General features: G+C 42.1%; 1 protein-coding gene across 4 annotated transcripts in view; it reads right to left on the bottom strand.

Moving 5' to 3' along the window:
* Positions 1–18,991: 18,991 nt before the first annotated feature.
* Positions 18,992–23,233, bottom strand: part of ABCC4 (ATP binding cassette subfamily C member 4 (PEL blood group)) — a 213,621-nt gene continuing 209,379 nt past the window's right edge. For all 4 annotated transcript variants that reach the window (XM_067713899.1, XM_067713900.1, XM_067713898.1 and 1 more), the window contains one exon: positions 18,992–20,748. In XM_067713899.1, coding sequence (XP_067570000.1) covers positions 20,641–20,748 — 108 coding nt within the window. In that variant the 3' untranslated portion in view covers positions 18,992–20,640. The remainder of the gene's footprint in view (positions 20,749–23,233) is intronic.

The following is a 23,233-nucleotide window of genomic DNA, read 5'->3' as shown; positions in this document are numbered from 1 at the left end:
AGTCAATTCTAAATTCTCTCAAGTTTTGGATTCCCAATGGCCTTCCAGTTGGCTTACTTGCTTTCCTAGAGGGGGGTGCTGAAATTTTTCTTTTTCTTTTTCTCTCTTTTTTTTTTTTTGGCTGTGGCATGCAGCATACAGAACTTTAGTTCCCCAACCAGGAATCAAACCCGTGCCCCCTGCAGTGGAAGTGCAGTCTTAACCACGGGACCACCAGGGAAGTCCCTGAAATTTCTTTTTTTAACAACTTTCTTGAGGCATAGTTTACAAGAAATGAACTGCACATTTTTTTAAATATGCATTTTGAACAGTTTTGACAGACTTATACATCCAGGAAATCACAACCACTAATAAGACACCAACATTTCCAACACTCCCAAAGTTTCTTTGTGCCCCTTTGCATGTGATCCCTCCTGGTTCCCTCCAAACCCCTCCACCTATCCCCAGGCAACCATCCATCTGCCTTCTGTCATTATAGATTAGTTTTCATTTTTCAAAAATTGATATAAATGGGGGCTTCCCTGCTGGCGCAGTGGTTGAGAGTCCGCCTGCCGATGCAGGGGACACGGGTTCATGCCCCGGTTCGGGAAGATCCCACATGCCGCGGAGCGGCTGGGCCTGTGAGCCATGGCCGCTGAGCCTGCGCATCCGGAGCCTGTGCTCCACAATGGGAGAGGCCACAACAGTGAGAGGCCCGCGTACCGCAAAAAAAAAAAAAAAAAAAAAAAAAAATGGTATAAATGGAATAATACAGTGTATACCCTTTTGAATCTGGTCTATTTAACTCAGCGTAACAACTTTGATATACATTCAAGTTATTAAGGGTATCAGTAGATGTTTTCTTTTTGTTGATAATCAGTATTTTATTGTATGAATGGACAACATTTTGTTTATTCACTTGTTGATGGACATTGGGGTTGTTTCCATTTGAGGGGTATTACAATTAAGCTGCCATGAAAATTCAGTACAAGTCTTTGTGTGAACATATATTTTCATTTCTTTTGGGTAAATACCTAGGAGTGGAATGGCTAGGTTACATGTTGGATGTCTGTTTACCTTTTTAAGAAAATACTGTTTCCTATTTTATGTACCCACAGCAGTTTCAGTATGCGAGTTCCAGTAGCCCCAGATCCTTGCCATCACTTAGTATATTCCACGTTTAGCCACTCTGGTGGGTATGGACAGATAGTTCACCGTGGATCACGTCTCTGTCTCACATCCCAGTCTCCTTGTGACAGAAAGCTTGGAGGAGAACTTCCAGCACCCTCTACTCCGACTTTTTGAGTGGATGGTTTGTTCTTCTCTGTGCTTGAGTCTTCATTCTGCTCCAAAACATCTTTAGACCCACCGTCAACGGGCTTTGCTTCTGCCTGAAAATGATCCCTACTGCTTCCTTTCCAGAGCTTCCTGTTCTGTCCTGGCCATGAAACAAGCCAGCATTCAATGAATTCTTACTGTATTCATTTGCTAGGGCTGCTGGAAAAAAATTACCACAAACTTGGTGGCTTAAAATGACAGAAATGTATTCTCTCACAGTTCAGGAGGTCAGAGTCCAAAATGAAGGTGCTGGCAGGGTGGGCTTTCTGGAGGCTCTGAGGGGGAATCCGCTCCATGCTGTCGCTTGGAGCTGCCTCACTCCAATCCTGCCTCTGTCTTCACATGCGGTCCCCTTTGTGCACATCTTCTCCTCTGTATGTCCTCTCTCAGCCCCCCGCCCTCTGCCTCGATTGTCATAGGATTTAGGGTACACCTTGGTAATCCAGGATGATCTCTTCATCTCAAGATCCTGAATCACATCGGCAAAGACCCCTTTTCTAGATAAGGTAACATTCAAAGACTCCAGGATGTGCCTTGGCTATGTTTTGGCGGGGGGGGTCATTCTTCAACGTCCCACACTTGGTAAGAACTAGGTACAATGCTAAACACTGTGTTGACCATCTGATTTCCTCACAAACACCCTGTGAGGTATTATTCCTATTTGGGAGTAATATAGGCTTAAAGAAGCGGGTGCCGGTGAGAGGTAGAATCTGGTAGAATCATGCACTAGGTGTGCAGGCTTCAGTAATTGCAGCACACGGGCTCAGTAGTTGTGGCACGCGGGCTCAGTAGTTGTGGCTTGCAGGCTCTAGAGTGCAAGCTCAGTAGTTGCGGTACACAGGCTTAGTTGCTCCGCGGCATGTGGGATCTTCCTGGACCAGGGCACGAACCCGTGTCCCCTGCATCGGCAGGCGGACTCTCAACCACTGCGCCACCAGGGAAGCCCCTCTGGTTCTTTTGATCAATCACCACCCAGCAGTTTACTGAAGAAAGAGATCTTCTAGACGTTTATCTGTAGAAAGTTACATATCAAAAATACATCACCAAAAACTTCACACACAGAGGCAAAATGAAAGACATCATATTCATCAAAGGAATGTGGAGTCAATTGTAATTTTTCTTCTTTGTATTAAGAAAGGCATATTATTTCCTTCCTTTGCATAATTAGACATGGCTGGATGGATTCCATATGATTTTTTTTTCTCTCTAAAAACTGCCTAAGGGCTAAAAGCAAGCATGGAAAGATTTATCCCTAAAGTAAATATTTGGGAGACAGTAATGGCACCTTAATATTTGCTCCTTTGAACACAGTAATTAAGGAATTTAGATATATATGCTGATGTACTTCAAATGTTCCTTTAGAATATCTTATTTAGTGCTCTGTACTTATCAGTGCCTTTCCCACAAACCATTTGCTTTTGAATATGAGTCTTTTGGGCTTTCTTGTATTTGATGTTTCACTATGATTTCTCCCACATGGCACAATTCGGCTAAGAAATTCCCAGTTTTCAGGTTTGTCTGTGAAGAACTTACAATGTGCAACGTTTATTGTTTCACTAATTGTATTACATTAGAGTCTGTCTGCATATTTTCCATAGAGAACTAGGGGCTACTCAAGTCTGTTCTTGGATTTACTCTTTTTCTGTGTAATCTACACTCTTTAGGAAGACATAGGATGAGAAACTTGGTAGGGTTGCCAAGCAATCTCTGAGTTTCTTCCAAATCGAAGTCTCTTTTGCTGATAATAAGTCCTAATCAAATCAAATGCCTGAGTTTAGGTTCGGCCAAATGGAAGAAAGCGTCCCTGAGAGGGCCCTTGTGTGGAATATAAAAAGTCCCCAAGTTAAGAATGTGTCATGGATCTATTCTCTGCCCGGATGCACAGAAAAATGGGCTGAGGGATCCTGCATGGTTTCATACAAACTCATCCTCTAGTGCAACTCCAGGGAATTGGAGCAGGTTCCCCGAAAGAGTAGCTCCCTAGGGAACCATTTTCTGAAAGAATTGCATAACTTCATATTGTCCAGAAAGGACTCAGGAGGAAATCTTTTAAAAATGTCCCTTCTGAATGTGCTGAGAGGGTAGTCCTCACCTGTCTGAACAGTTAGGAAAATGAGCTCCAGAAAGTTTGAACAGAGGCTTGCCAAGAGAGTCTTCATTGTAACCCTGTCCTCAAATGCCCAAAGGGCAGAGGGTGTGGCCCGGAAAAAAAATTTACTCATAATAATTTTCCTTTCAGTCATCATAGTAAGTACAGTTCCACAGTCAGCTGCTTAGGATCGTTTGGGCCATTGCCAAACTGATGGAAATGGCACAGATTTGACTTTAGTTATGAAGAGGGCCAAAAGCAAAGGAAACTACCATTTCAAAGATCAGTGATTTTGGCCAAACTTATGACGAAATCCATGTCTGGGGAGGGTTTAAATGACAGTCAGGGCATCAGACCTCATAATGCTCAGAGTCACTGATCAACTGGGCAAATTAGCATAGTTACACTCATAATTGATCACAAACTATGCATATTTTTCCTCTTTATTTGACTGTCAAAAAGTGTTAGCTGACATCTATTGAGCACTTATTCTGGGGAAACACATTGCTTCCAGGGAGCAGTGAATATTCATAAAATGTGGCCTTTGCCTTAGGGGATTTTTCAGTCTCTATAAACAACACACTCTTAGCTCATTAATGGAGCTCGAATAAAGAACAAAATGTGATAATGCCATTTGCAGAAACATGAATGGGCTTAGAGATTATCATACTAACTGGAGTAAGTCAGACAAAGAAAGACAAATATCATATGATACCACTTATATGTGGAATCTAAAATATGATACAAATTAACTTATTTACAAAACAGAAATAGACTTGCAGACATAGAAAACAAACATGTTTACCAATGGGGAAAATAGGGAGGGTGGATAAATTAGGAGTCTGGGATTGGCAGGTGCAAGCTACAGTGTATAAAATAGATAAACAAGGCTCTAATATATAGCACAGGGAACTATATTCAATATCTTGTAAATAAACTGTAATTGAAAAGAATATGAAAAAGAGTATATACACTATATATATACTCTTTTTCACTGTATACATATAGTGAGATATATATATATATATATATATAACTTTGCTGTACACTAGAAACTAACACAACATTGTAAATGAACTATACTTCAATTTAAAAAAAAAAGAACAAAATGTAAGGCAGGAATATCTTTCTCTGGGGGTCCTCAAAGGAAGCAAAGCATCAGTGCTCCCAGCCTTCAGGGGGCCACCTGCTGGATGTCACGGACAGATGAAGGGGATGAGAGTCTCACAGAGGATGAAAACAGGAGGCAGAATGATGGCACATAGTAGATACTTATTACGTTTGCCACATATTCCTAATATTAAGCCACTGTAGTATGACTTTCAGTAAGTGTCAAAATCCCCAGGCAGGAGTAAAACAAAAGAGCTTATGAAAAAATCAGACAGAAATTGGAAATAAAAAAGAATCAATGTAATTTTAAAAATTGTACTAAACTCTAGGCTGAATTAAATCAACTAATTGGAAGAATCAGCCAGAATGTAGCGCAGAGATAAAGAGATGAACGTGATGAAAGTGCACCGAAGACACATAAGCAAGATAAATTGAGATTCTTCAGTATAGGCCTAAGAGGAGTGAGAGAAATAGAGAATGCTCTCTAAAATGACACAGCAGGGCTTTCCTGGTGGCGCAGTGGTTGAGAGTCTGCCTGCAGATGCAGGGCACATGGGTTCGTGTCCCGGTTCAGGAAGATCCCACATGCCGCGGAGCGGCTGGGCCTGTGAGCCATGGCCGCTGAGCCTGCGCGTCCGGAGCCTGTGCTCCACAATGGGAGAGGCCACGACAGTGAGAGGCCTGCGTATGGCAAAAAAAAAAAAAAAAAAAAGAATAAAATGACAGAGCAAAACAATATTCAAAAGAATAGTCGTTGAATATTTTCCAGCACTGATGAAAGAGATGAATTTCCAGACTTAGGAAGCATAATGCTAAGCATGATCAAATAAAATGAATCCACATCTTAATATATCATAACATAATGGTATATAATCAAAGAGAAGAATCATAAAAGCTAACATGAATAAAAGACAGATTACTTACAAAGTAAAAACAATTAAACTTAAAGTGGACTTTTCCTCAAGAAGACTAGATGCCAGGAGAAAATAATGAAGTAATAGCTCCTAAATGATGAGGGAAAATAATTGCCATATATGATTTCTATACCCAGCTAAGCTACCATCAGCATTGTTGTTTTTGCTTTTGGTGGTAGTAATGATGATGGGGTGGGGTGGGGGGGATAGGAAAAATAGTTTTTCCCCCAGATATACAACAACTAAGAAAGTTTGCTACCTAAGTTTGCTGGGGATTCTATAACAAAATACCACAGGCTAAGTAGCTTAAGCAATATTTATTTCTCATAGTTCTGAAGTCTGGGAAATCTAAGATCAAGGTGCCAGCCAATTCACTTCCTGGTAAGACCCTCTTTCTGGCTTGCAGATGGCTGTCTTCTTGCTGTGTCCTCAGAAGGCAAGTTGAGGGAGAGAGAGGGAGAGAAAGAAAGAGAGAGAGGGCTCTCTGGTATCTCTTCTTATAAGGGCATTTATCCCATCATGAGGACCCCATCCTCATGATCTAATCACCTCTAAAAGGACCCCCAACATTGGGGGTTAGGGCATCAACATAAGAATTTGGGGTGGGGGGGGACACAAACATTCAGTCTGTAACACTATCCCTCTATCCTCAGTAAAAGAACGTAAATAAAATACTTTACAGAAGAAAAATACAGCCAGGATAAAGGAGTGAGGCTGGGAACAATGGTAAACCCAGAAACTGGGTAATGTATATAGGTGAAAGTTAGTAAATATTTACTGATAAGTTTAACAAATTTCTATGAACTAAAAATAAACAATTAATTGCACTGTGTTTTTTAAATGACAGAGCTTTTAATAACAAGATAATAAAAATCATCTTTATTTTATATCTAATTGATGCTAAAATTTAATTGACCATCGCTTCATTTTTTTCGTAGTAGCTGTAGTTTCTTATAGCCTCAGGCTCTATAATAATAAACATATCCATTTTTATGACCAATTTTTTTTAATAAAACATTTATTTTTCAGTAGTTTTAGATTTACGGAAAAAATTGCACAGATCCAGTTTCCCCTGTTGTTAACATCTTACCTTACTATGCTACACTAGTTACAACTAAGGGACTGACATTTGTAGATTATTATTAAGTAAACTCCATACTTTATTTGAATTTCCCTAGTTTTTTCCCCAATTCCCCTTTTCTGTTCCAGGATCCATCCAGGATCCATCCAGGGTACCACGTTAGAAGTCACGTTTCCCTAGCTTCCTTTGGTCTACAAGATTTTCTCAGACCTTCCTTGTTTTTGATGACTTTGACCATTTTGAGAAATACCTATCAGGTACTTTATAGAGTGTTCCTCAATGTTGGTTTGGTTGCTGTTTTGGTTAGGCTGGGATTATATGTTTTGGGGAGGGAGACCACAGAGGTGAAGTGCCACTGTCATCACGTCAGATCAAGAGTACATGCTGGCAACATGACATCACTGATAATGTTCATCTTGATCACCCGGCAGAAGTGGTGTTTGCCACTTTTTCTTCACTCCCCTTTCCATAATTTCTTTGGAAGGAGGTCATTAAGCATGGCCCACACTCAAGGAGTAGGGAGTTAAGCTCCATCTCCTTTAGGGGGGATATCTACATAAACAATTTTGAATTCTTCTGTACAGTATATTTGTCCCTTCTTCCCATTTACTTATTATTAACCATTCATTTCTATCAATATGGACCCATGGATATTTAGTTTATACTTTATACTTTGGATATAGCCCAACATTGATTTTTGTCACTCAAATTGTTCCAGGTCTGGCCACTGAGAGCTCTTTCAGGTTGGCTCTTGTGTCCATTTTTGTGGCCCCATTGTTTTGTTTTTGAACACTGCCTTCCTTTCTTTACTTCAAGACGCTCCAGGCTCATCTTGTACATCCTCTGTCCCAACCCTAGAATCAGCAGTATCTCCAAGGATCCTGGTTCCATTACCATGACAGTTTTCAAACAACTGCCATACAAAACAGGTGTGTCCAGGTAATTCCCTGGCGGTCCACTGGTTAAGACTGCGCTTTCACTGCCATGGGTCCAGGTTTTATACCTGGTTGGGGAAATACGATCCCATGTGCTGCGCGACGCGGCCAAAAAAAAAAAAAAAAAAAAGGTGCGTCCTTGTTGAAAACAGTTTTAATCAAAGTCACAGCTCTGGGCTTCCCTGGTGGCGCAGTGGTTGAGAGTCCGCCTGCCAATGCAGGGGACACGGGCTCGTGCCCCGGTCCGGGAAGATCCCACATGCCACGGAGCGGCTGGGCCTGTGAGCCATGCCCGCTGAGCCTGTGCGTCCGGAGCCTGTGGTCCGCAACGGGAGAGGCCACAACAGTGAGAGACCCGCGTACCGCAAAAAACAAACAAACAAACAAAAATGAAATACCACTACACACGCACTAGAATGGCTAAGATTAACAAGGCTGACAATGACAAGTGTTGGTGAGGATGGGGGAAGATGGGATTCTCATTCATTTCTTAACACAAAAGAAATTTATTCTCTCACAGCTCTGGAGGCTAGAAGTCCGAAATCAGGGTGCAGGCAGGACCACACTCCCTCTGGAGGCTCTTCGGCTCCTGGTAGCTATTGGCTTTCCTTGGCTCCTGGCTGCATCTCTCTCTGCTCCATCTTCACGTCACCTCTCCTCCCCCCGTCTATCTCTCAGCCTCTCTTACAAGGATACATGTGATGGCACTTAGGACCTACCCAGATAATCCAGGCTGAACCCCCTCTCTGGAGACCCTTAACTTAATCACAGCTTTTGCCACAGTAGGTAATTTTCACAGGTTTTGGGGATCAGGATACATATGTATCTTCAGCCCACTACACGACCCCCAAACCCAAATGTCCATCAATGGGTGAACGTGAAAACAAATTATGATACATCCATATAGTGCAGTAGCACACGACCATAAGAAAGAACTAGTTACTGATAAATGCAACAACATAGATGCATTTCAAAAGCACTTTGCTAAGTGAAAGAAGCCGGATTCAAGAAAACTACAAACTGTATGATGCCATTCGTATGATAAACCCGAAAACGCAACACTATAGGGATAGAAAGCTTATCAGTGGTGGCCAAGGGCTGGAGGTGGAAGAAGGGGATTGACTGCAAAGGGACAGAAGGGAATTGGGTGGGGGGCGGGGTGATGGAAATGTTACACATATTGATTACAGTGTTGGTTACATGACTACACACATTTCAAAAGTCATCAAACTGCACACTTAAAATTGGTGAATTTTCCTTTACATAAAGTATACCTCGATAAACCCACTTGTAAACTAGCATATCAATCAAATTTTGATAATGTCATGCATTTCATCTGAGACATTTTTGGGGTCCTGATAATATTCTTTCGAATGGTATAACTTTTCATTATTCTGTGGTTTAAGAAAAGTTTGGAAACCTCCTTCCCTCCTTCTGTTTCCCCTCCCTGGAATACATTATAAGCCACTGTAAAGCCATTATAAAGCCACTGTAAAGAAGATAAGTAAAATGAATTCTATCCCAAGACCACACTTGTCCAAGTGACATGGAAGTCCTCTCAGTTTCTAGAATGGCTTGTAACTCCCCAGCCCTACAGAATTTCTTCCCCAGCTCACTACATCCACCTCTTAATCCGTTTCTAACCCTCATCTCTCTCTATTTTGATCCCTTCTCCATAGTGACACCAAAATGACCTTCCTAAAAACCAAATCTAATCATGTAAATTTTAGGTTTAAAAATTACCTTTGTTCCCCCCCCACCACCATAAGATAAATTCACACGCTGCGCCAGTTAGGACTCTTAATAATACACTCTTGAACCTGTCTTCCAACCTCATCATCTACCACCTTCCGTAAGGTACACTCTGTGTTTCTGGGTTCAGTGTCTTATTGTTTCTTACAGACAGTGCATTTCATACGAGTGCGGTTTTGCTTTGATTCTGTCTGGTTTCCCATATGCCCTCCCTTCCACTCACCTCATCATATGCTGATTGGCTTAGGCCTCAGGCCACTGCTTGTCTCTAACACAATCACTGTGGCCAGGGGATGAGAGTCCTCTAATGCGCTGTCCACTGGATGGGAACCCCTATATTCACACACCAGCTGCCAGTTTCCTCCGCCTCTGGTAGAGATAATAAGGGACTGGACAGCCATGGGAGGTACAGGGCCATCTATAGAGGTGAAGAGTGCTAGGCACTCCCACTTCCTTGCCATACCCAGAGTCTCAGGAGATTACATGTAATTGTGTGTGTGTGCGTGTGTGTACACAGACACACTCACACACGCGCACACACAGCTGCCCTGAGTGCCTGCGGGTAACAGGAGGGAAGGCAGGTCAGGAGCCCACCTACAGCGCGCAGGTGAGGAGTGGCGGCAGGGTGGGAACCACTGGGCATCATCACAGGCACCTTTAAACTGTATCCAAGCCGATCTTGCTTATTCCATGTGCCTTTTTTTTTTTTCTTTTTTCTTTTTTTTTTTTTATGTGCTTTTCGTTCTTCTTTTCTTGTGACCAGCGAACTAATAGAGTGTAGACTACCCCCTCCCCCCCCCAAAAAAAACGTTCTAGAAAAGCCCATCCTCAGCGCGCCCCGGGTTAAGAGTCTATCCTCAGTGACTACCGCGTGGCCTTGACTGCGGCGTCTACACAGCCCCTCCTGGGCCACTAAGCATCGGCCTCCCTTTCGCCCGAGCCGGAAGGAGTCGCCTCCCTTCCCCGTGCCACCTTCTCCCCGGAGGAGGACACGCCGCGGGAAGCCGGGAGAAGCCCTGGCTCAGCCCTGGACGTCCCCGTGGGAACGCGCCCGAGATCGCCGTCCCCGGCGGCCCGTGCGCGCCCCTCTTCGCCCCCGGAGTCGGAGGCCCGGCCTGTGATCGCGTTCCAAGGAGCAGGCGGGGTCCCGGGCGGCCAGGCGGAGGGCGGGCGCCTGTGATGTGCGGCCAGGGAGCGCGCGGAGTGTCCCGGGCGCCAACCTGTGATCGCCCGCCAAGCGCACAAGCGTAGCTCCCGCCGGAAGCGCCCAGGACGAAGGAATCGGGAACCGGGCTCAGGCTGGCGGCTGTGGTCTGCTGCCTCGCGCGCCCACCTGCAACCGGCCGCTGACCAAATACAGCGAGGATCCCCCAAACCTGCTCTGCAGAGATCCCTAACGTCCACTCGCTTCCAGACAGAGCCCGGAGGGCACCCAGCCCCGAGACACAGGACTCGGTCCCTGGGCTGCTTGTCACGTGGGCCAGAAAAGAATAGAAGGTGGATTCGTGCCTCCTCGCCGTCCACAGGGCCTCTGCCTTGCTGAGCGTGTGTCCACTTAGGGGAAGATCTCTCTGGAATGGTATTTTAGTGCCACACAGGTGATGATCAGAACAGGTGCGAATAGTTTACCAAGAAAGAAACATTTCTCCCTTAAATGCCTCCCTGTGCAGATTCAAAGCAGACAAAAGCCTCACATTAGCATAGGTGGTGCAAGCCACCTGTTCAAATAACTCAGGCAAATAGTGAAAAACAGCCTTGGAAAGAAGAAAAGAACTCAAAAGCAGTGCAAATACTTGCACACAAGTCGAAGGATTAAGCTTCACCAAGAGTAATAGGCAAGGAGCTGGAGAGGTGTTTCCCGTTTGAAACCCAAACTTGCAGGAGTTATTTTTAGCAGCCTATTCGATTCCATCAGATGGCCAGACAGCAGCTTTTTCAGCCTTGTCAAAATAAAAATACAGGAGAAAAATCCAGTCTGCTCTAACCCAGCAAGCATTTATGTTTGGAAATCCTGATTTCAGGTAATGGGTGAGCAGGTAGGATTCTGTTCACAAAACAGCTAGGCACTGGAGAGGCTGCACCTCCGATTGCTGTTACCGCCTCTTACATCCCGAGAAAACAAAACATGATTTCGTCAGCATTAATTTTCAATATTTTTGAAATGCTATTTTTACATTTGTTTCCTGGCATAAGAGAAAAGCAGGGGAAGGAGTGGGGAATGCCACAGGAAAGGAGCCAAGAGAAACTTGACTTGGGGAGAGTGGGTGGGAGATCAAAGGGCTGCAGTGGAAGAGCTGGAAGGGGAGGACCAGGGCCCGCAGTGTGGGAACACAGCCCATTGATGTATCAGGATGTGGGCAAAGAAGGGACCAGACTGCCCTTAGACCAGGGCAAGAGGCCTCTGCCCCGAGCCTCACACTTTAGGGGACCCCAGTCCAGCCCTCCACTGACCCCGCCATTCCCCATGGGGTGAAGCCTCTGAGAACCAAGGGGACACAACTAACCAGAGCCCATTTCTCCAGACGCTCGGTTGGCAAAGTGTGGTCCACAGACCAGCAGCACGAGCATCTCCCGGACACTGGTTAGAAATGCAGGCTCCCAGCCCTGCCCTCTAACCTATAGCATGTTAACAGGAGTCTGCATTCTAACAAGATCCCCAAGTGGATTACTTGCACCTTAAAGATCCAGAAGCACTGATCTAGACCACTCAGGGTACCCAGGATCCGGGAATGGCCTGCCCGAAGGTCCCAGCCCACTTCAAGGACACGCAGGGGCCTGTTGCCCGAGTCCATCCTCCCAAGGGCGATAGCACCAGGCAACAACTCAGGCGTGAGCAGTCCTGGGCCTGGGAGGGCCCCTTTGCAAGGATAGGGAGGGGTGGACCGAACTTGCCTGTGCCGTCTGGGGTGTCTTTACTCGTGTGAACGGGGCTCCTGTTGGTGTGGGCTGCGGTCATGGGCCTGTTCTCCCCACATCTCCACCTTTCAGCAAGAACTCTGAGAATCCAGGAATTCTAAATCAGAGTCAGGCCTTCCGGGTAGTTGGGAAGCATTATCAAGTTGGGAGGGTAACGCATATTTTATTGAACACTCTGTTAGCTTGATTTACAGCTCTACCTGTTTAGACACGTGATACAGGCCTCCATCTGTGCTCTTGCCCTGGGCTAGAAAATATCAGGGGTGCGCCCTGCTGACAAGATACTTCCTACATTAAAGCAGAAAACAACAACAGAGAAAGAACTGATCTAACACAGCACACTTAGCACATAAATACACTGTCTCCAATCAGCTGACTCAAAGTTTAAACTACATCTGAATTGTTTGGTGTTGAGATGTAGGTGACAGTTGTTCACCTGAAACAAGCATCAACTTGTTCAACTAACCCTCAGTAGGAAAGCCACTTGTTCTTTCCACCAACACTGACTATTCTTCTATGGTCTAGATGCCATGTTTAGCCAGGCTCTGATGAGAGAGACCTGGCTGCCCTCAGAAACTCCCTTGGTACCTAAGCCGCCTAACCCTTTCCATACTAAGTAGGCCTGGTTCTTCAACCTCCTTCTTCCCAGAATGATGAACTCCAAGCCAAAGCCTACAAGATCCTTCAATGAACTCTGGTCCGGGGTGAATCTGAGTGATAATTTAATAGGCAAGGCTGGCAGGTGGGTGATGCTCAATTTTGTCCATCTGGCTGCACAAAGTGAAGCCAAATTCAATTGCTTATGTGTTATCCAGGATATTGGCAATTTCCTTGTTGTGATTTGATATTATTGTGCAACCTGGTTGTGGAAATATCTTTACTGGTGACGTTTCCTGTCATGTTTACTGAGGATGAGTTCTTCCCTTCCAGGTGGATCACAAATGCCCACCCTCCCAAATTATGTGTGGTATCCACTGCTTCTTCTATTAGAGAGAAAGCAATATGGCAAACTCACTTGAGTTAAAGTGTTAGTGACTTAATGTTTTTTCACCTTCATTAAAATACAGGATCTTAGTTTTAAAAGGACCTCAAGGAAAAAGCACGAGGCGTCCACATGAATGAATCAACAATGATGGCCCTTCAAGCACCAGTGGAGAACATACTTTGTGTAGAGGATTTCCCCAGGGCTCCCTAAATCACAATACATGGGTGGCTACCTGGTCTACCTACTCAAAAAAACTAGCCTTAAAGAGAGGCTCCTGACACTGATGAAATCAATATAGTGATATCTTTATCAGGTAGGGATAACTATTGCTGAGTCTAATATAGAACCCGTTCTCAAAAAGGCTAGACTGTCTCCATCCCAGAGACTAGTAGTCAGGAAATCCTCGAAGCTGGAGTCATGTTCTAATTAGAAGGAGAGGGAACCAAGGTGAGAAAGCAAGGAAGAGAACTAAAAGCTACCTACAGATAGCTAACCTGTCCTCCTCTGTGGGCTGGACATGCTGAGGTCCAGCCACGGACATCACAGCTGGGCTGGCTTGTTGATACAGGCTATCTACCAGCCCTCACCTCAGGAGCCCAGATGCTGCAGAAAGACCTGAAAGTCCAAATTCCCCCCAGACAAGTAATTGTCTCAGGTTCTTAATTGTCATCTGCATTTTTACCCCCTACACATGTAAATCAGAAACACCAAGCTTCTCAGGGATCTTTTCCTAACTTTTCTCTTTGCCTGATGACTGATCTTAGGTGCCTCCCCAAGAGACACGTGGCAGCAAATCTAGACCCACTGTGTAATCTAGAAGCCAAAATTTCAGTGATAACTAGATCTGATACAGGGCCGACCATTATTGTGGCTGCTTGGAAGTTGCATTGACAAAGTACGTTGTGTTCATCACTGTTAACGTGGTTTTCTTAACTCTTTCACAGTGATATTTATGTATTTATTAAATGAATTTTTGAAGTTTTAGAAATGAATGATTATCTATCCTAAGAGTGTCCTCACAGTGTGGGGATATTGAAGCTAGGAGCTTCTGTGAGGTGGATAAGATACTGTTCATAAATAAAATATAAACTCCCCAGTCTATCCTAACTGAAAGAGGCACTGTGGCTTCTCTTTACATATTTTCTGGACCTTAAAATTAACCCATGCTCTTTGTAGGTAATTTGGAAAATTCAGAAAACCTATGAAAATAAAAATCAGTGATAAACCAGTCAGAAATAATTAACTTTTTTTAAACTTTATTTTCTTTTTAAAAATTTTATCATTTTTTGTTATACAGCAGGTTCTTATTAGTTATCTATTTCATACATATTAGTGTATACATGTCAATCCCAATTTCCCAATTCATCCCACCACCACCCCACGCTCCCGCCGCTTTCCACCCTTGGTGTCCATACGTTTGTTCTCTACATCTGTGTCTCTATTTCTACCCTGCAAACCAGTTCAGATGAAATGAAAATGTACCATTTTCTACATTCCACATGTATGTGTTAATATACGATATTTGTTTTTCTCTTTCTGACTTACTTCACTCTGTATGACAGTCTCTAGGTCCATCCACATCTCTACAAATGACACAATTTTGTTCCTTTTTATGGCTGAGTAATATTCCATTGTATATATGTACCACATCTTCCTTATCCATTAGTCTGTTTATGGGCATTTAGGTTGTTTCCATGACGTGGCTATTGTAAAGAGTGCTGCAATGAACATTGGGGTGCATGTGTCTTTTTGAATTATGGTTTTCTCTGGGTATATGCCCAGTAGTGGGATTGCTGGGTCATATGGTAATTCTGTTTAGTTTTTTAAGGAACCTCCATACTGTCCTCCATAGAGGCTGTATCAATTTACATTCCCACCAACAGTGCAAGAGGGTTCCCTTTTCTCCACACCCTCTCCAGCATTTGTTGTTTGTAGATGTTCTGATGATGCCCATTCTAACTGGTGTGAGGTGATACCCCATTGTAGTTTTGATTTGCAGTTCTCTAATAATTAGTGATGTTGAGCAGCTTTCATGTGCCTCTTGGCCATCTGTATGTCTTCTTTGGAGAAATGTCTGTTTAGGTATTCTGCCCATTTTTTGATTGGGTTATTTGTTTTTTCAATATTGAACTGCATGAGCAGTTTATATATTTTGGAGATTAATCCTTTGACCGTTGATTCGTTTGCAAATATTTTCTCCCATTCTGAGGGTTGTCTTTTCATCTTGTTTATAGTTTCCTTTGCTGTGCAAAAGCTTTTAAGTTTCATTAGGTCCCATTTATTTTTTATTTTATTTCCATTACTCTAGGAGGTGGATTAAAAAAGATCTTGCTGTGATTTATGTCAAAGAGTGTTCTTCCTATGTTTTCCTCAAAGAGTTTTATAGTGTCTGGTCTTACATTTAGGTCTTTAATCCATTTTGAGTTTATTTTTGTGTATGGTGTTAGGGAGTGTCCTGATTTCATTCTTTTACATGTAACTGTCCAGTTTTCCCAGCACCACTTATTGAAGAGACTGTCTTTTCTCCATTGCATATACTTGCCTCCTTTGTCATAGATTAGTTGACCACAGGTGTGTGGGTTTATCTCTGGGCTTTCTATCCTGTTCCATTGATCTATATTTCTGTTTTTGTGCCAGTACCATATTGTCTTGATTACTGTAGTTTTGTAGTATAGTCTGAAGTCAGGGAGTCTAATTCCTCCAGCTCCGTTTTTTTCCTTCAAGACTGCTTTGGCTATTCGGGGTCTTTTGTGTCTCCATACAAATTTTAAGATTCTTTGTTCTGGTTCTGTAAAAAATGCCGTTGGTAATTTGATAAGGATTGCATTGAATCTGTAGATTGCTTTGGGTAGTATAGTCATTTTCACAATATTGATTCTTCCAATCCAAGAACATGGTATATCTCACCATCTGTTTGTGTCATCTTTGATTTCTTTCATCAGTGTCTTATACTTTTCTGAGTACAGGTCTTTTACCTCCTTAGGTAGGTTTATTCCTAGGTATTTTATGCTTTTTGTTGCAATGGTGAATGGGATTGTTTCCTTAATTTCTCTTTCTGATCTTTCATTGTTAGTGTATAGGAATGCAAGAGATTTCTGTGCATTAATTTTGTATCCTGCAACTTTACCAAATTCATTGATTAGCTCTAGTAGTTTTCTGGTGGCATCTATAGGATTATCTATGTATAGTATCATGTGATCTGCAAACAAAGACAGTTTTACTTCTTCTTTTCCAATTTGTATTCCTTTTATTTCTTTTTCTTCTCTGATTGCCATGCTAGGACTTCCAGAACAATGTGGAATAATAGTTTCAAGTATTGAAATAGTTTCAATGGCAAGAGTGGACATCCTTGTCTTTTTCCTGATCTTAGAGGAAATGCTTTCAGTTTTTATGTTTAAATACATTAGAGAAATTACAAGGAAGTTTTTTCTTGAGATGTGGTATCCAGAATATCATGCAGTTTTCTAGGTAAAGATGTTATCTTGAAAACACTCTGAAACAGAATCAGTTGTGAAAGTGACTTACATATTCAGGTGCTAAATCTACCACACTCAGGTCATAAGGTTCTGAACATCATTAACTTTTCAGAATTAGATATGAAACAAGGACTCAGGTTTGAGAAGAGGGGCTTCTAATATCTCCAGTCAAACTATCTGAAAGAAAACCCCAGATTTTCATCAATTTACATAGGGTCAAAGTTAACCGGCTGATTAACAAAGTTAATTGGCTGATTAACAGGGTCAAAGTTAACACAGGGTCAAAGTTAATCAGCTGATTAACAGTTAACTCACCAAATTGTCAAAATTACCTAAATCACTGCCTTATGGAATTAACTTCAGTTGTTTCTTCACAAAACACATTTACGGTGTTACCAAAGCAGTTAGTATTAGATTGATTTGCTTGTATCTTTCCTACTAATGGAGATTAAAAGCGAGGGTGGGAGGAAACTTTTGGAGGTGATGGATATGTTCATGGCATAGATTGTGGGGTTGATTTCATGAGCGTATACTTATCTCCAACACTTCAAATTGTTTACATTAAATATGTACAGCTTTTGAAACGTCAAGCATACTTCAATAAAGTGGTTAAAAAAAAAGAATCATTTGGAGAGAATTGGAGAGAGGAAGTAGGATTTATTTTGATTGTTTAAAGAAAATATAGACCTTGAGCTCTCGTGTACCAAGAGCTTCATATGAGGCCATTTGTGATGGGCCAGAAGACCTAGCACAGCCTCATATTTTAAGAACTCAGCAGAAATAACTCCCAGATGCAGATTATTCTCCTTTAGATGACTGGACCACTGCGTTTGAATGAGATTCTAAAATAAAACTGAGGCTGTGAAGTTTCTTTTTAGTTAACTCAACTGTGAAGTATGACGTGCAACAGAGAAGTGCTGAAAATAAATGAAGAGCCCAAGGAATGCCCATCTAACCTTCCCAAAGCCCCCCAATGAGAGAATATTGTAAGCACCTGAGAAGCTACCCTTTTATTTCTCCCAATTACCAACACCTTCTAACTCCCCAAAGTGAAGTACTGACTCTGAACTCTATGACTTGATCGTAACTATGTTCAAACTTAGTATAAGGGGAATCATAAATATTCTTTGGGGTCAGGCTTAAGTTTGTGATGCACCTGTGTTGTTGATGTTCAACTGCTTTCATTGCTGGGGGATATTCTATTAGATCACACTCCCCTTTCCTTCTGCAGTTGATGTGCACTTGGATTATGTCCAGTCTGCGGCCACTAGGAATTAGGTTTCTAGGAACATCCTTGAGCACATGTATATGTTCGGAGCAGGATGAACAGATCACAGGGTGTGCATTTTGAGTAAATGCTGTCCAACTGTTTTCCAAAGGCTTTTCTTCAATATACACTTTTTTCGCACACAGAGTAGTGCACAAGAGTTCCCACTACTCCATCAGCACTCAGTTCCTAGTCTCAACCTTTTTAACTTTAGCTGTTCTACCCGGTGTTTAGCGGTATCTCGTTGTGGTTTTAATTTGCATTTCCTTGGTAACTAATGAGACTGAGCACTTTTCCAGTTATTGGCCATTTGGATATTCTCTTTTCTGAAGTGCCTATTTGAGCCTCTTGTCCATTTCTCTAATTGGGCTTTCTGTGTTTTTCTTTCTTTCTTTCTTTTTTAGTGTTACGCGGGCCTCTCACTGTTGTGGCCCCTCCCGCTGCGGATGTGCAGGCTCAGTGGCCATGGCTCACGGGCCCAGCCGCTCCACGGCATGTGGGATCCTCCCGGACCGGGGCAGGAACCCGTGTCCCCTGCATCGGCAGGCGGACTCTCAACCACTGAGCCACCAGGGAAGCCCCTCTGTGTTTTTCTTAATGAGTTTTAGGAGTTCTTTATTTTCTATGGTACTGGTTCTCAGACTTCAGAATGCATCAGAGTCATCCTTCGGCCTTGTTAAGACAGACTACTGGTCCCCACCACCAGTGTTTCTGATGCAGTAGATATGGGGTGAGACACAGAATGTGCATTTTTAACAAGTTCCCAGGTGATGCTGATACTGCTAGCCTAGTGACCATACTGTGACAATACACGTCCTACAGGTGTTTTAAATGTAGCAGCAACAGATGTTTCTTGTTAGTTTAGGGCAAAAAACAAAAAACCCAAAAACTTCAACAATTGACTACTTGGTTCAAGCTTGGGACATAAGTTAATACTTTCACTTTATGGAAGGGGTACAACTGGGATTACTTCAGTAGCAACTATTTAAATCCGTCTGACACCCTCCTCTCTGCATAGAGTATCTGGTGTACCTACTTAGCCAAGAAACCAGGTGATAATAGATATTTTATTATCTCAGGGAACCTCATTGGCTTTCAACAGCAAGGACATGAGTCAGTTATACCTCTAAAAATAAAAATACAGATCTCTGGAGATGAAAACATTTATTTCAATTGAATTTTGTTTCATTAAAAAACTCTACAATGACATTAAAAAAGAAATAAAATAGAAACATATTTAACTGCCTTTAAAGACCAAATAAACCTCTAAAGACCAAATAAACACATATACATTTCAAATATTTCCACTGTTTTAACAAACCTCAATATTATCCTTGTTGTCACGTCAGTCTCCTGAAATAAGAACCATGACTATTACACAATTTACTGGACTAAACATTAACCATATTATTTCTAAATACCAACTGCACTCAATGTATTTTGGTAGGTTTCTGAGTATGTGGTTTTTAAGGCTTAATTCTATGAGACATCTGTTTCTCTCTGTTACAGAATCCCAAAACCGGCTATCAGAAGGCATATACGTGTGTGTGTGTGTGTGTATAATATATATAAATATATTCCATTTGAGGGCGGTTATGCCTTATTCTGAGAGCACACGTAAAACCAGGACAGTAAAACCTTTAGTAACTTGGACATACCATATCATAGCCACCACCATCAAGAAAAGCTAAGGACCCATGGTTCAAACAAAGTACGGCAGGCCCTAGGAGGTACTGTGGCTTGTTGATCTACTGATCAGAAAGAGCTAAACAAAGTACAGTTAGTGGTCAGAAGTAAACTAACCTAGGCAGGCTCATGAAAGTGAACCTTCTTGACGCATCCTGAGAACATACTGCATAAATACAGTCAATGTATGCAACATCTTTCTGTTTTTCTCACCAAGTCAGGAGAGCCCATGAATGTGATTTAGAAAGGATTTCAATGACGGGCAAAGCAAAAGCCTTATGTCAGCAGAGGGTCAACCGTCAATTGACGGTCAATTGAGGGTCAATTACAGTTAGCAGCACGGCCTTTTTGAAAATATCACCAAGCTGAGTCTAAAACTGCAAGATATCATGTAGGAGCCACGAAATCTAGAAGACGATTAATGATAACACGTGTCTATCATTATCAAATCCCCTAGAAGGGCTCCTATTTTCTGAAAGCATTTTCTCTTCCATCTCTTTTAGAAAATATAATTAAATACTGACCTTCTGTATTTTAATCATTTATCTTTTTTTGGGGGGGGGGCTCTCCTACTATAATGCCACTTAAACTAAAGTGTATTTTTTGTTTTTCCTATTAGTTTTTTCTGTACTAGTTTAGCCAGAGGTTTTGGGCAGGGAATAGTGGATCCTACTTATGTTAAAGAAAGTGGTAAGGCAAAATGATAACTTCCACAGTCTTCAAGTAAATAGAATCCCTGATATAACTGGAAAGTAATATGTAATTTGGGGGCAGTAAAAAACATCTATGACAACTTTGTCTTATACCTTAGAAAATGTGCTTTGGCTCTGGAGTCTCTTTAAGGCACAAAACCTGGTAAACAGCTTTTATTGGTGGCCTGTACCTCTGATTTAGATAAGACAAAAAATACTATAACGTATAAATAACAATAATAAATCATTTTGTTAGAGCTTGAAATCATTGGGTGAAGTGGAGGAAAAAAATCCAAATAGACGAACAACTTGTATGTAAATATTTGTTGCTGGTGTAAAAAAAAAAAGTAAAGTGTAGTTTACACAGTGCAAAGACTATTGGAAAAATGTCTTTGGAATAGACTTGACCTCATGGTAGAATCACAGTGCTGTCTCAAAAATTGTTAAGGCTGGGGGCTGTCCATTGGAAGCGTTCATAACCACATGCCCATTGTGAGTAATTTCTGGATAATTCCTTTTGAAGTACACCTGAAAAAAAAAAGACAGGTATAAAAACATGTTTAAAAGTTTTAAAGTCCTCCTCCCTAAAGCACGCATTTCTTTTCTTGTTTTTTAAATTTATTTGTTTAATTTATTTATTTTTGGTTGCACTGGGTCTTCATTGCTACGCGCGGACTTTCTCTAGTTGTGGCGAGCGGGGGCTACTCTGTGTTGCGGTGCACGGGCTTCTCACTGTGTTGGCTTCTCTTGTTGTGGAGCACAGGCTCTAGGTGCACAGGCTTCAGTAGTTGTGGCCTTGGGCTCAGTAGTTGTGGCTTGTGGGCTCTAGAGCATAGGCTCAGTAGTTGTGGCACACGGGCTTAGTTGCTCCGTGGCATGCGGGATCTTCCCGGACCAGGGCTCGAACCCCTGTCCCCTGGATTGCCAGGCGGATTCTTAACCACTGCGCCGCCGGGGAAGCCCCAAGCAGCACATTTCTATGTCCACTTTTCATGTGAAGCAATCCCATCACTAGTGGAGGAACAATTGAAAAAACCAGGGACGTATTTATTCTGTGGAGGAAGTAGCCCCATTAAAACCCTCAGTGGGGCTGGGCCTAATGCCAAACAACCTGTAGATCCACTTGAGTTCTGATCATTCTGATTCACAGATATGCTTTATCACTACGTTAAATTGATAAGCGAAATCATTTTACTGACTCAAAGCCTGGCGATAAATTAAAAACAGGGTGACAAAGAGGCTGGGAAACCTAGCGTCTGCATGAGGGTTTCTCATTTTCACACACAAAATGAGCACAATAGATATGGATGTTAATATCAGGTTGCAATCCCTGTATTTTATAAACTCTGATGACAAGCATTGAAACGCTGGCGTATATGTATGAAATATCCTGGCATTTAATTTGTGCGGCAAAGCAGTTATAGGGCCTATAGAAATGTGATCTGTGGATAGTGGGATATAAGAATGAAAAGAGCATCAAAAGCTTTAACAATGACTCAACCAAGCAACTTCTCTAAAATGGAAGATGATACCAAATAATAGGACAGGTCTTTGCCAGGCCTTTGAGTTCTTGAATTCTACCAATTTCTAGCTGAACTGGAAGAGATACAGGTTTTCTGATAAATGTATAATCAGAACACAATGGAAATGAAATGCTGTCAAGATTGTCTGTTCCACAATCATCGGTTTTTAGTAGCTGTATCGTATCTCAGTTCCTTGACAGATGCACGAACAAAATGAAATAATGTCAAGTCTTGTGAGCTCTTATCTCTAAATGTGTTTGGGTGAAAAAGGACTTCAAAAGTAATTTTTTCTTCCTCCAAAGAAGAATGTGAAAAGTTTTGTTTGAGTCTTTAAAACAGAAAATGTACCATCCATCTGAGGCTGGCTCGTGTCACGTGCTGAGGTGCTTAGTCATATGAGTTCAGATCTATTTTACAAAACCTGACTCCAAGTACATTTGTGGGTGCTGTCAACAAAGTTATCATGAGAGACAGTGGACGTCACACATGAAATGGAAAAGCTATGAGACACCCACCTTCATATTATGTGTACTTTCTTTTTCTCTTATTGCTTGCATACTTGCTACCCCCAAAACAGCACTACATATGAAATGCTGTATATTAAAATGTCACTTAAAAGGAGAAAAATAAGAATTTCTCCAAGAATGCTTGGATCCAACTGGATGAAATTCGAGGCTATTTCCATTATAATGCAAGGATTTAAAAATAAAGCTTTTGGGGGGGCTAATTGCATTTCATCCCCCTCCTCAATTTTTTTTTAAATAGCCATACTTGTGTGGTTAGTATTTATATACTCTGTTAGTGAAAGTAAAAACAGCCAGAAGAACAGAAGGGACTTAATTTCATTTCCTACTGCCTGACAGCCACCCCTCCCCCATCGACCTGGTTCCTTTCTCCATACCCCTTTCTCAGTGAAATTTTTTATTAAAAATTTTTTATTATTAGCAATTTTTAACCAAAATGGTCTTCATTTCATGGTCTGAAATACTTGGAACTGAATAATGAAAATGAGCTTCCTATGTATAAAATCCTTGATTTGACCTTTCTTTTCCTCGTCTGTTGCCATGGTGTAGACTACACTCTGGCTGACAGCACAAGTGAGAGAAGCCATCTTTTTCACGGGGCGGGTTATGAAGGGAGTTGAGATGACTGAACGCTTGTTAGCATAGTCCTTGTGGATGGGTTGAGCCTGGGATGGAGAGGCCCAAACTCACCTCTCTCTCCTGGGACCACTGCTGACCTTGGAAAAATCACTTAAGCTCTCTCTGCACCAGCTGCCTCATTTGTGAAACGAGACAATGACTTACCTCATAGGAACTAATTGATGGCTACAAACTGCAGGTTGAAAACACGCTGAGCTAAGTGCTGGGTGTGATTATGATGCTGCTCAGAGACGTGGTCCCTTAAGTCCACAGAAAGCAGCAGCATCACCCAGCTTAAATGATGAAAACAAAACATCTAGAAGGCGCTTTTGTGAGTCTTTTGATTTT

The sequence above is a fragment of the Pseudorca crassidens genome, chromosome 18 (assembly GCF_039906515.1).
Source record: "Pseudorca crassidens isolate mPseCra1 chromosome 18, mPseCra1.hap1, whole genome shotgun sequence".
NCBI classification, from domain to species: domain Eukaryota; kingdom Metazoa; phylum Chordata; class Mammalia; order Artiodactyla; family Delphinidae; genus Pseudorca; species Pseudorca crassidens.
Note: the sequence above shows the minus strand (reverse complement) of the source record. Positions and strands in the feature narration are given on the sequence as shown.